A 12793-nucleotide genomic window follows, 5' to 3' on the forward strand; every position below is an offset into this window, starting at 1 on the left:
TTAAGGGAGAGAAACGTCTCCAGAAAAACAATTTTGCGACACAAAATCGTTTTTAATGCATAAATGGGAAGAAGAAGAACCTTCGAAAAAATAATGGCCATCCATGCAGCAAAATTCAGTATTAGGTAGAAGCTTCTTGCCATGAAAGCTCGTACTTGCAGGTTTCGCTTTCTAGCCTACGATAGTATTAATGCCTTTAAAGTTTAAATCTGATCCAAAAAAACATGCACCGTGCGCGAAGAAGAAAAGTTTCAAAGAAAATGATGAAGTTTACTTACGAATGCCTAGGCATTGCCTCTGTGACAACTATCGACGCGTCATGTGAAAGCGCGACTTCAAAGCAACCAAGCTCGCCGTAAAATCTTGTACTGACCACCGGTGCAATAATGACATTTCACTTGACCCATGCTTTTAATCACTGAGCCGATAATTGGCTAGCCAGAATATCGGAGAAGCGTCTAAAAGAAAGTTGAGTACAGAAAAGTATGAGAAGAGGGTATCCGAAAAGCCTTGGAAAAATGATAGTAATCAAATTAGTTAATAGCTGAGCCGATAATTGGCTAGCGAAAATATCGGAGAAGCGTCAAAAAAGAAAGTTGAGTACAGAAAAATATGAGAAGAAGGTATCCGAAAAGCCTTGGAGAAAATAATAGTAATCAAATTATGGTATCAGACTACCGTTAATTCGAGAGAAAGTTGGGCATAGATAATTAACAAGTAATAATATAAGAGAAGAGTTATTTTGTGTGAAAGCGCCACAAGCAGAGTAACAGACTTGTCATTACTTGCACAAGAGTAAAAGGGGAAAAAATTGCATGGTGCAAGTAATGAAGAGATGTTCACATTCAAAGACATCAAAGGTATTACTTTCATATGTACCTAAATAATACCAATATGTCATCAATATTTCTGGGGCGTGAGAACAAATTAATATAGTTAAACCAAGTAAAACTATTACTTTAATAACGTCTTCTTGGTCCAATCCGTTCATACGTTTCAAGGTGATACGTTAACAAAAATAAAGTGCAGGTAACGAAAAAAATTAATTTATTCTACACATGTTATGGAATTTCATTGAAGAAACCGATAGCAAATCTGAAATGATAACAAAAATGACGTTTCTACATTGCAAATGATCATTTTTTTTAAACATCAAAAGCATGTTTAAATACATATTTGTTGGATCCAAATTGTCACGAATCAACATTGTTGATAAACATAGTTCACGTACGTCATCATTTACTCGTGTTATAAGGTAACGTACGAAGTGAGATTAATCAGAGACGATAGTTACAATTAGCTAAAAAATAGTTAAGTTTAATGGACAACAGACGACAGTGGAGACGTCACTGGCAAGGAAGCTCAATCTTCTTGAACGCCAAAGCCGTGTATATATCTGAAAAATAAAAAAATATAACTCAGTACTCACTGCAGTGAGCGACAGAGAGCGCATTTTCTCGTCGACGAAAACTTGAGGTCACGGACGGACGGACAGACAGACAGACGGACATGGCGAGCACAATAGTGCATTTTTTCCATAAACGAGAAAATGCGCTAAAAGGGAAATTAAAGAGAAGTTTAAACCCACAATATTTTTGCACGCCACAATAACATCCTTTATGTCTGCCACACATTAAGAAAGACAAACGAGAGACGATGTACTAGCAAAAATAAGTATAGGAATAGACTCAAAATATGGACAAGTAAACAAAAGCGGTCGACGTATGGGCAAGAAGAGAACGGGGGTCTTAAGTTCTACAGGGTAAGAGTTAATGCAACATGAATTTGTAGAGATCATTACACAATTAATTTTTATTGACTTCTTCAAAATCCTACTTAACAATGCCTAACTATTTTAGCAAGAACAATTTGCTTAGATCACAAGGTAAACTATTGACTAATTGCCTTTGATTTAAATAAAATAAAATAAAAATACAGTAAAGCTATAACAAAATATTCATTTAAAAATAATTCTAACAAGGTGAGGCGATCATTATAGTTTTAAAGACATAATCATATTGTTCATACAGAGTTTTTGTGATTTTTAATCATACGTTTTGAAGAGGTAAAGTTGTGATAGCTGAAAGGTTTGCAGTAATGGATGTTGATATTGAACGAAACATTTGTTCTGATCTCGGCCGGAAATTCAAATTTGCAAGCAATTCTGAATATATAATTAAATACAAATTTATCACTCATGAAGAAAATGCTCTTTGCTTTGATTACGTTCGATACAACTTAGATAATATTTTAATAATTCAAGTTATGTAATTTTTGCAGTCGTACATTGAAAATGTTCTTTGGTTATATTGTGTGATTCCAACGTAGTAGTCAAGTCTTTTGTTCTGTTAGCTAATGAAACAGTTTTTTCTTTTCTTTATAAACTGTAGCAATAAGTTGCCTGAACAACAACCATTACACCTGGATATTATTATCCTGTAATTTGATGATAGCCCCGTATGCAATGAGTGGTGGCTTGGTTGATTTATGGACCGCAAGGATTACTGGTAGCCTGCCACTCGAAGGACTAAAGAGCTTACTGGTAGCCTGCCACTCAGAGGACTAAAGAGCTTACTGGTAGCCTGCCACTCGGAGGACTAAAGAGCTTACTGGTAGCCTGCCACTCGGAGGACTAAAGGGCTTACTGGTAGCCTGCCACTCGGAGGCAGAGAGTGTGAGGGTGCAAGGTCTGACGTTCGAGTCGCTCTGCTGCTGCTTAAGATGTTCGCAAGCTGCCACGTATTCCTGAGAGTTGCTGCTGCTCTGGGTGCCGGAGGGGCTGGGGTATGGCTGAAATGAACATAAAATAGGATAGAATTTGATCAGGAGAAACAACAGAAACCTCAAATTAACATTTAGTTATACAAGTAAAATTTATATATTCCCTATCAAACATATCTGAAAATAGGCACTCCATTTTAATGATACATGTAAGTTAGGTACATGCGTGCATTGCATGCAATCAGAAATGCTGTCAGCAAGTAGGATCAGGATTAATTGCTTAAATAACCCTGCAATACTCTCATATCGTTTCAGGCTTTGAGATCTTATGAACACATCCATCCTTTATCCATAACCTGGAAAAAATTTCTATAATGCGGAACATTCATAAATGAAGGCTTAAGCTAGGATTTATGTCAAAAACAGACTTAAGGAACATTGCGGCAAAAGAAAAATAATTCTGGACCAACACTAACCGCCATCACACAAAAAATAAATAAACTTCAGTAACATTATAATGAAATCTGGACAGTTGGTAAACGAGCAGAATAGCATATGAAAACTGTGCACTTTGATACAGAATTAAACAGCTAAAAATAATATTTTTAATTAAATCTGTACAATGCACGCAATAACAAATAATTTGCTATGTAAATATAGTGACTTTTTGTGAAATTTTCTTTGATATACAAATTTTTAAGCAATACACAATTGAATTGATCAAATGATATGAATAGGTACTCGAATTATCACTTTATACATTTTTAATTAATACGCAGATAAATCAATCAAATAAATTTATACATCTTGACACTGGTATTAAGATCACTTAATGTATCTTGATACATGCATTACCATCAAATGATGCATCTCCATACAGATATTAAGATCAACTTATAGATTTCTATACATGAATCAAGACGAACCATGAGATTAAAATCAATTGATACACTCCAATAAATGAATTAAGATGAACCATGATGGGATTAAAATCAACTTATACATTCCAATAAATAAATCAAGATGGACCTTTTAAAGACACCACTCACCTCGAGAGCACTCATCTTCTGCAGCAGCATGCGGCTCTGCTCGTCCTGCATGGCATCCTTGTAGACGTCGGAGAATCTTTTCTGGTATACGCATTCCAAGCCATACTTCAGGCACAGTCTGTACATCATGAGAATAAAACAGATTTCAAGCCATACTTCAGGCACAGTCTGTACATCATGAGAATAAAACTGATTGCAAACAATCTTGAAATCTTGTTGCATTGCAAAGTCTGAAACAACATTTGACACGCTCTTTATTAAAAAAATTTCCTCATCTGGTTAAATAAGAAATTAAAATCATTATATAGATTTAAAACATTAAAAATCATTATTAACCTAAAACATAGTTAAAGCATATAAGGATATTGTTAATACAAGGCAACTAGTATTATTAAAATCCTTCAAGGAAGGAATTTGATTAAGTACAGAAGAACCTTGGGTAATGACAATAATCTGTTCTTCATTAAGTTCAACGTTAATGGAAATGTTCCTTACCCAAAAAGTTTCCCTAATAAGAAAGAATGGAAATAGCAATAATTGGTTCCCAGCCCTAGTATGTGAAGATACAGGCTCTATATATATGTTTTTTAAATGAAAATGAAACAGTTATAAATGGAGATAAATATAAACATAAAAAACAGTAAAGAAAGCTATTAAACCTAAAAAACATTTATACAACTCTATCTCAATGGGCTCCATTTTGAGAAAAAATCAAACATAATCATGAATAAAAAGAGAAATTTTCATGACTCTTAATGGTATAAACTATAATCTATTTTTGAATGAAGGTAATATCCCTCAAATGAAGGTAATATCCCTCATTTTACGTGTCTATGAATAAAAATATGGAGAAGTACCAACATATGCATTCAACATAAGCATTTATGTTCCAGTTAAAATGATTTTTTGCAACAATACAAACATAATAAATCGCTCGAATAACACATGTGTGTGATCATGGTGTCAAATGAGACATTTTTAGCAGTCTTCTTTTTTACTATGCAAGCTGCTCCAAAATTTTAATCAACATCTATTCATGATTATGTCAGTATTCACAAATCTTAACTCACATACTATGACTCATGTGACCTAAAATTTCCAAATCATCTGATGTAAATCGTACCTGAAAAAGTGCCTTATTTATCTGAAAAGAAGTACAGAGGCTGTACTATAAAAATTTTTTATGAGATTGTGACTCCACCTGCCTATCACTGCGAGTTTTTAAAAGTTAAACCCACCAATCACAGGCAAGAAATGGTACGCTTCATGTACTTATTGTACTTACTTTAACGAGTTTAGATAGTGCACCCCGAGTCAGGTAAAATACACAAGGCAAGTATACTCACCTCTTTAATGTAGGTTGGTGAACAAGGAACTCTGGACAGTCGACCGCGCCTTCCAAGAAAAATTGGTAGCGATCCCCGAACAACAGAGGCACCTCTGGTCGATCATCGGGGAATTCAATTCGAAAAACTTCATTCCCAAAAGCATTGCTTTTTTCAGATGATAACTTTTTCCTTTAAAAATCAAAGAATGAAATGCAAAATGAAAAACAATGGTCACAAATTTAGAAAAATATTCTTTCACATAGTTAATAACAATGTAAGTTTCACGGATTAAAATGTTTTAAATTTTTCTGCACTACAGGGATCTCTTTTTCTTTTAGCTACAAACAAAATTTATCGATTGAACTGTACATGAATCTAAGATGAGCATATTTTAATAAGTATTTGACACTAACAACACTACACTTACATTATGTAATTGGCATCAGGTATCGTGAGCAAAAAAAATCCACCAGTGGCGAGATTGGAGGCGGCATTTTTGACCATAGTTTCAGCTTGTTGCAGCGACTCGAAGCAGTAGTGGAAGGCAAACTGACAGGAAACTATATGTACCCTACGAGTGGGATCACCAAGTAAAGACTGGAAGCACACCTGCCAAGATAATAATTATTAAAGAATAGTTTCCCTACATAAAACAAGAACTTTCAACAATCATCTGCATGCTTAATCGATATCAATATGAAGGGGTCTCCTGTAAAAGGGAGACTGGGGAACCCCAACAACATCAAAATGCGGAATTGACTTACAGTGTCTTTTCTGCTCTCTAAATTTGAAGTCTTGAAGCAACTTTGCATCACGTCTATCTTGAAGCATTTTATAAATAATTCAAGCATTGCACAGGCTTCCCTTACTGATAAGATTCAGAGGAAACACAAATACAAAAACAATAATTATTTCTGCACTTCTTTTTTGTTATTAAATGTGCCTGCAGAACAGGCTATTGATGAGTGCAAAATTATTGAATTTCTACAAAGTTTTAGCAAACATTTTTTAATGATATCTTCCCTTTGTGATCATTGAGATGAATAGGGAGAAAAAGGTAAAGGCCTAACAACATGCAAGATAAATCAAACCATGAAGCTAGCATCTCATTCATAATATACAGCCTATGCATTTATATGTCCAAATTAGGTGAGATATCTGTCAGCACTTCAAATCAAATACTGTGATGTAAAAACTAAAGCTTTAAAAAGACTTGTTTCTAGACAGCACTTGAATAGAAAACAAATAACATGTATAGGATTTTTACAGACTTAACATCAATGATTTGTTAGGTTTCTACCTAATAAAATATTCCACTCGTTTCAATTTTTATATTTTAGTCAACTGCCATTCTAGCAATCAACTCTTGTCTGCTGGATCATATCCAGCATCATAAATTGGTATCAATTCTTCTTTTTTTGTTGGAATGGAATGGTTGGAATCAAATCAATTCTTTTTTTGTTGGAATGGTGAGTGTGGGAGGCCTTTAAAAAAAATAAATTGGTATCTTATTGGATTTAATAATAAAAATAATCTAAATCAATAAATCACTCAGAAGCAAAAAATTGTAAATCTCAAAATGCCAAGCAATGGCCATACTTTTAGTAAACAAGTTGGGAGATCAGCTCCAGAATCTATTCAAATTCAAGAAAAAATATGAAATTATCTTAGCATAGGTACCGTATTACAATTGAATAATTTGTTTGAATATTGCATTCAATTACTATGAACTTGAATAGTATTCATAGTTTTGTCCCCACTAATTTGCTTTTCAACTATTAAACTTTGCCTGCAAATTAAATTTGAAAATATTCAATAATATGAACTGGTTACACTTGTTTTCTCATCAAATTTCAATTGAGTTTGTTGTTCATGCAAATTTAAATAATTCTCCCATAGTTTCTTTTGTTTCCAAATCTCAAAAGATAACAATCAACTGCTTGCAACTTAATTGGCCATGTTTTCTCAAGGTCTAAAAACGTATTTTTTGCATTGTTCCATGTCAAATAACATCAATATTTGAATGTAATGCAGAAATTTTAGGGAATTAAAAATATCAAAAACCAGTGTGACAACATTACTACATAGAAATAAATTTGTTATGTAGATCAAAATGCTCACCTTTGTACAGTCTGCCACAATGAATTCCGCTGAGAACCTGGGTGCTCCAAACCTCTTCTGTTTGTTGAACTCATAGCGCTCTTTGCACTGTCTTACTGAGGTCTCAGCGATGTCCACACATATCAGGTGCCCAATATTGGCCTGAGAGAGAGGGTTAAAAATAAAAACCTAATGCATTTGGAAGCTTTGGCCTCAAATTATGAATATCACAAAGATGAATAAGGCAGGAATTTGTCCACACATATCAGGTGCCTGATGGCCTGAGGTATCAGGTGCCCAATATTGGCCTGAAAGAGAGTTAAACATAAAAACCTAATGCATTTGGAAGCTTTGGCCTCAAATTATGAATATCACAAAGATGAATAAGGCAGGAATTTGTCCACACATATCAGGTGCCTGATGGCCTGAGGTATCAGGTGCCCAATATTGGCCTGAAAGAGAGTTAAACATAAAAACCTAATGCATTTGGAAGCTTTGGCATCAAATTATGAATATCATAAAGATGAATAATAAGCCAGGAAATTGTGTGATGAGATTCAGTAATTGATATTATAGTAGAACTAGGACAATGATGTTGTTTAGAATAAATGAGAAATGATTATTTATCTAAAAGGTCAATTAATTTTGATGCTAAAAATGCAAATCAAAATGATGAGTTGTCACGCAAAGCCATTGTAGTACACGAGATGATTTTTGAATACCGGTACCTCAAATTCAACAGATGAGTATGAAAAGGCATTATGAAACAATATGTAACTAACATCATCTTGTAAGATATGTCTACTCTAATTACTTAAAAAATACCATATTTGACTATTTCAGCAACTGTGAATATTAAATATGGTATGAAAGGCAGATTATGGAAGATTCTTGAATAATCAATCCTTAATGTACCTACATTGAATAACTGAATCCTTAATACAAAATGAAGGTTAGATGGCTGGAGAAAGCAAATGTTCTTTTATTGTGATAGTTGCAACATTCAGTTCATCTAGATTAATATTGATTGATGACCAGAGTGTCAATTATATTGTTCATTTTATCCATGAGTTGAACAGTATTCATCTTGGCATTGGCAGATCAAAAAGAAGGTTGTTAGATGACATTTTAACAGATTTGTGATGTTTAAAAAATTAAAATATTCAATATCAAGTGAAACGAAGGTTTTGCAACACCTACATGTTCCTTGACATGCATAATATATATTTATTCAAACTGAGTTAAGACCTTTATTAAAATGACTTTTGGCAAAATTCTTTTTAATCAGCCAAAGAAAGTAGGAAAATTAAATAAAGCAATAAATATAATAAAGAATAAGCAACTCATTCAAAAATCAAACAAGAAAATTGTTAATAAAATCCTTTTTCTGGTCTTCAATCTAATTTGTATAAAGAAACCACTTCCACCAAACTACACTAATCTGGGCAAATGAAGTTAATTTGAGTACATTTTAAACAGCTCCTGGCAATGCTTGCTTAAGTATTAAGTGAAGTGAATGACATTTCCATCTACAAGCCTCAGTTTCATTTTCAAGAGAACTCATTTAGTCAGTACTTTTATTTGCTAATGATGCTAATGATTAGTTTTAATGATTAGTATACCTATATATAATAGATGAATTTATCTTTCTTAATAAGTAGAATCAGAGAAATAAAGTTTGATTCCCAACCATTTGTATCTTTTCCAATGGATTTATTCACAAGGTTAAGTACTTTTACCAGCAAGGATAATTTCTTGTATCAGAAATTCAAAGGAAAAATATAAGGGAAGTAGGTACTGTGCGTAGGTAACAACCATCATCAAGCCATCATTTACTTTAGTTTTAACATGAACCAAAAATTCCAGGGAACATGTACATTAACTCATGTTCCAACATACAAGAAACAAGATACTTTTGAACACTTCAAGTTATGTGCAACTCATTCCCATGCAGGAAAAATTGAAAAATTACAGAAAATAAAGGTCACTCTTACTTACTATACAAATGTAATTTATAAAGGATACATAGTATCACTTGGGCACTTGATCCCTGACTTGATTACTGACCTTTGTCCACTTGAGAAGATCGCCTCCTTTGCCACAACCCAAATCAACTGCAGCCAAGGAATGAGTGTGGAAATTTTCTCTAACCATGTTCATAAATTTATTTATAAGGTAACTCTTGATCCAATTGTTGAAATTTCTCATATATAGGATACGACTTTCATTGCGAGCCGACAGTCCTTTCTCTTCCAAATTGTTGTAGTGGCCAGCAACAATCGATCCTGTGGATAAATCAAGATGAATTAATTTTTAACTGGAATATTTACTGGGAAGATTGGAGCTAAAAAAGTCTCAAATTGCTGAAAACACTGAAGACGACAAGACAGAAGTATCAATAGCATGTTGATAGTAGCAAGACACAGAAATGAAAGCAATGCTCTACAAGAGGTCTATTTTTTAATTGGAAGTTAAAATTATTTGCCAAAAATATCAGAAAAATAACTACTTGTGTTAAGGATAATTTGATTCACAAGGAATCACTGTACCTATTCCCCATGGGGGTTAAACACTCATTTCCTGATTCATATTTGAATTTACTTCTTGGTACCAGTAGGTAGCTTATTTGGTGCTCCTCGAATATAGACCTTATTTTTTGTTTACAAATAAAACTTAATTGACACTCATTTCTGCATCTGTATTAATTACTTGTTTATTAATAAATTACTGCCCATTCATTCACAAGATCAATATTTACAAGCACCAACAGTAGGTACCTATATAATTTTTTCTTGAGTGATCAGGGTTGTTACATGTAATAATAATCAAGTTAGGATTTCTACAAATTAATTTTTCCTGCTGTTTAGAACCTGTAATTATGATGAATAAATTAGCAATAGAAACTTTAATAAAAGTATACAGTAAATGAAAATAATCTATAAAGAAGAATGCATGATGATCAAGTTGTGTGTATGTTAAGTTACTTGTGAGCAGCCTTAAAAATACATTGAATGAGAATTACCCTAATGGTCCACAGGATTTATAAACATCTTTATAATAGAAAAATTGATAAAGTATATGTATCCACTTACCCAGAGGTTCTTCAAATTTCCTCTTGATAGACCCAGTGGGTGGGTTTTCATTTGAAGCAGGATTATCTTCTATCACATTATTAGTAGGATGCAACATGCTGGAACCAGCAGCATTATTTCTTATGGTTGAATTACAGCTTGACACACTGGCCATCTTAAGCCTGCAAAATGACTATGAAAATCTCAAAATGCTTCAACATGAGGGCAAAAAATCAATAATATTAAAATTATGGTTAATATAAATCAAATTTTCTATTAGAGAATTGTAAGCCTGCTTTTCAGAATTGATTACAAGCCCACAAGCAGTATAGTGACATGTAAATGTAGATATTATAGAATAGTTTAAAAGCCATTAGCTATGTACCTATATGTCTAATGAAGATCCATGATTACTAAAAAAGGAAAGCATTGCTAATAGATTAGCGTAACTTGGACACATATATACATATTTATATATTATATGTATAAACTGCCACTGCCTGTATATAAATTAATTTAAAATTGAATCATTCAATTTTTCTCAGAGAAAATTAGCTCCTTGAGAGCATCAGTTTCCACTCTTTTTTACGTTGAAGTAACACTTGAAAGATGCAAACAGATAACACCTTCAATTTTAATTTTAGTTAGGTATATTCAATCTTTTATAACTAAAAACTTAGTGTAATGAATAAGTGTACAGTTCAAATTTTCTACCATGCTGTCCTTCCATCAGCATTTCTGTCCTGCAGGACCTGGATTTTTTTATTTATCAGGATTTTTTTATTTGGCAAACCAAAAATTTTGTTTTATACGTTGAAGAAACTAATAACTCGCATAAGGAAATTGTCAACCAAACAAATTTTAGGGTTTCAATCAGTTCAATGGAACCTGCTTAAAGGCCAGGGTGCAGAGGATGCAAGCAGCGTCACCAAGATATGGATTTTTAGCCCAAAGTGTTGGCAGCCATTTTCAAGATTTATTACCAGGTAATTTTTAATAAGAAAGTGCTGCAAGCAACATTGAAAGTATATCCCTTACTCTCCACACACCGGATCACTTACACACATTGCAACTGATTTCCGGACAAGCTTCACTGCATCCTGATCCATCCGGCATACCAGAAACCTTACTGTGTGTGCTTGCAGTCTTTCAGTTTTGCAGTAATTTCAAAGTAATTTCTAATATGCAATAATTTCAATCCAAATGTGTCAGCAAGATCTTCAGAAGGCATAAATTTTGCTGCTGATGCATCACCAAATATCTTTCGATATTCACTCACTTTCTGCACCCTGGCTTAAAGGAACAAATTGCACTCATCATGACTCATGACCAGCAGAATGAGATGAAATGAGAACTTCAATACCGTCAACCAGGGCTACTCGGGACAGATTTGATAGTTTTTTTTGTTAATAACTGTTAATAACTTCTTATGATGAAACATTTCATAAACAAATTTAGTCTCATTTTATAGCTCCATGCGAGGGCTATCGAATGGCATTGTCAAAAAAATTCCATATGCTATTTGTAAGGCACCAGACGCAAAATAAAGATTGTCCCGAGTAGCCCCGTCAGTCGGGGCTACTCGGGACAATGGGAATAAAACTTCATTTCAAAACATTTGAAGCATGCAGAGCGTACTCATCCATTACTAACAGTACTCTGAAGTCCTCCTCTTTCATTGTAGATGATGTAGAGGTAGAATAAATGAAATTTTATGTGATTTTTACTTGTTTTTCCTTTATTGATATGATATTGCCATATACATTAATTACCGTATTATTGATGTGCAATTATCGTATTATTGATGCAATATTACCGTATCCATGAACATGCCATTGAGCATTTACAACAACCTTGTCCACTGCAAGCTTCATATCAGCAGCCTTATAGCATTTTTTTTGTATCTGTAAGCTTACAGGACGGCTCGTAATTTCGCATCATTTTAATTGGGTTAAGTGAATTTACTATAGTAAAAAAGATCGTGAAAAACATACCTGAAACAGAAAGGAATGTTTCAGTGACAACCAACGTATCTTTTGGAGAAATAAATCATAGTTTAGGTCAATTACTTTTCATTCTATGATGCCTGGTGCACAATTCTATACATGACATGCTATGCACAATTTTGTGATGACCGATGATGCACTAATTTTTTAATAAGTGAAATTTTTTTTGCTGAGCAAGGAAAATGTGATCAATATTCTTTGTTTTTAATAAATTTCTTTTTAATTGGAGCCATTGCTAACTGAGGTTCTACCGTAAATGCGTTTTTGGGGGTGTCCCGAGTAGCCCCGCCATGCGTAAATGACTGCCATTTCTTTTTGGAATGAGATGGGCAAATTCTGTCAATTACGTTTTCAAGCCGACACCTGGGTGCAACTTTTACGTAAGTAAAATTTTTTAATACGGCAAATATTTTTTTCCTACATACCTTAGCAGTTGTAACTTTACAAAATATAGTTTTTCACCATTTTTTTCAGGAATTTTTCAGAGCAAGTAAATGTAGTATTTTTCGACTTCCTTT

General features: G+C 33.5%; 1 protein-coding gene across 1 annotated transcript; it reads right to left on the bottom strand.

Annotated features, from left to right (window-relative positions):
• Positions 1 to 1129: 1129 nt before the first annotated feature.
• LOC108664586 (mRNA cap guanine-N7 methyltransferase-like) lies at positions 1130 to 10531 on the bottom strand. Its single transcript, XM_018151206.2, has 8 exons — positions 10291 to 10531; positions 9266 to 9483; positions 7220 to 7360; positions 5526 to 5707; positions 5117 to 5287; positions 3771 to 3888; positions 2646 to 2790; positions 1130 to 1396 (listed from the first exon to the last, which is right to left on the bottom strand). The coding sequence occupies exons 1-8, from the start codon at positions 10442 to 10444 to the stop codon at positions 1347 to 1349; spliced, it is 1179 nt and encodes a 392-aa protein (XP_018006695.1). The 5' UTR covers positions 10445 to 10531; the 3' UTR covers positions 1130 to 1346.
• Positions 10532 to 12793: the final 2262 nt, after the last annotated feature.

The sequence above is a fragment of the Hyalella azteca genome, unplaced genomic scaffold (assembly GCF_000764305.2).
Source record: "Hyalella azteca isolate HAZT.00-mixed unplaced genomic scaffold, Hazt_2.0.2 contig15442, whole genome shotgun sequence".
Lineage (NCBI taxonomy): Eukaryota > Metazoa > Arthropoda > Malacostraca > Amphipoda > Hyalellidae > Hyalella > Hyalella azteca.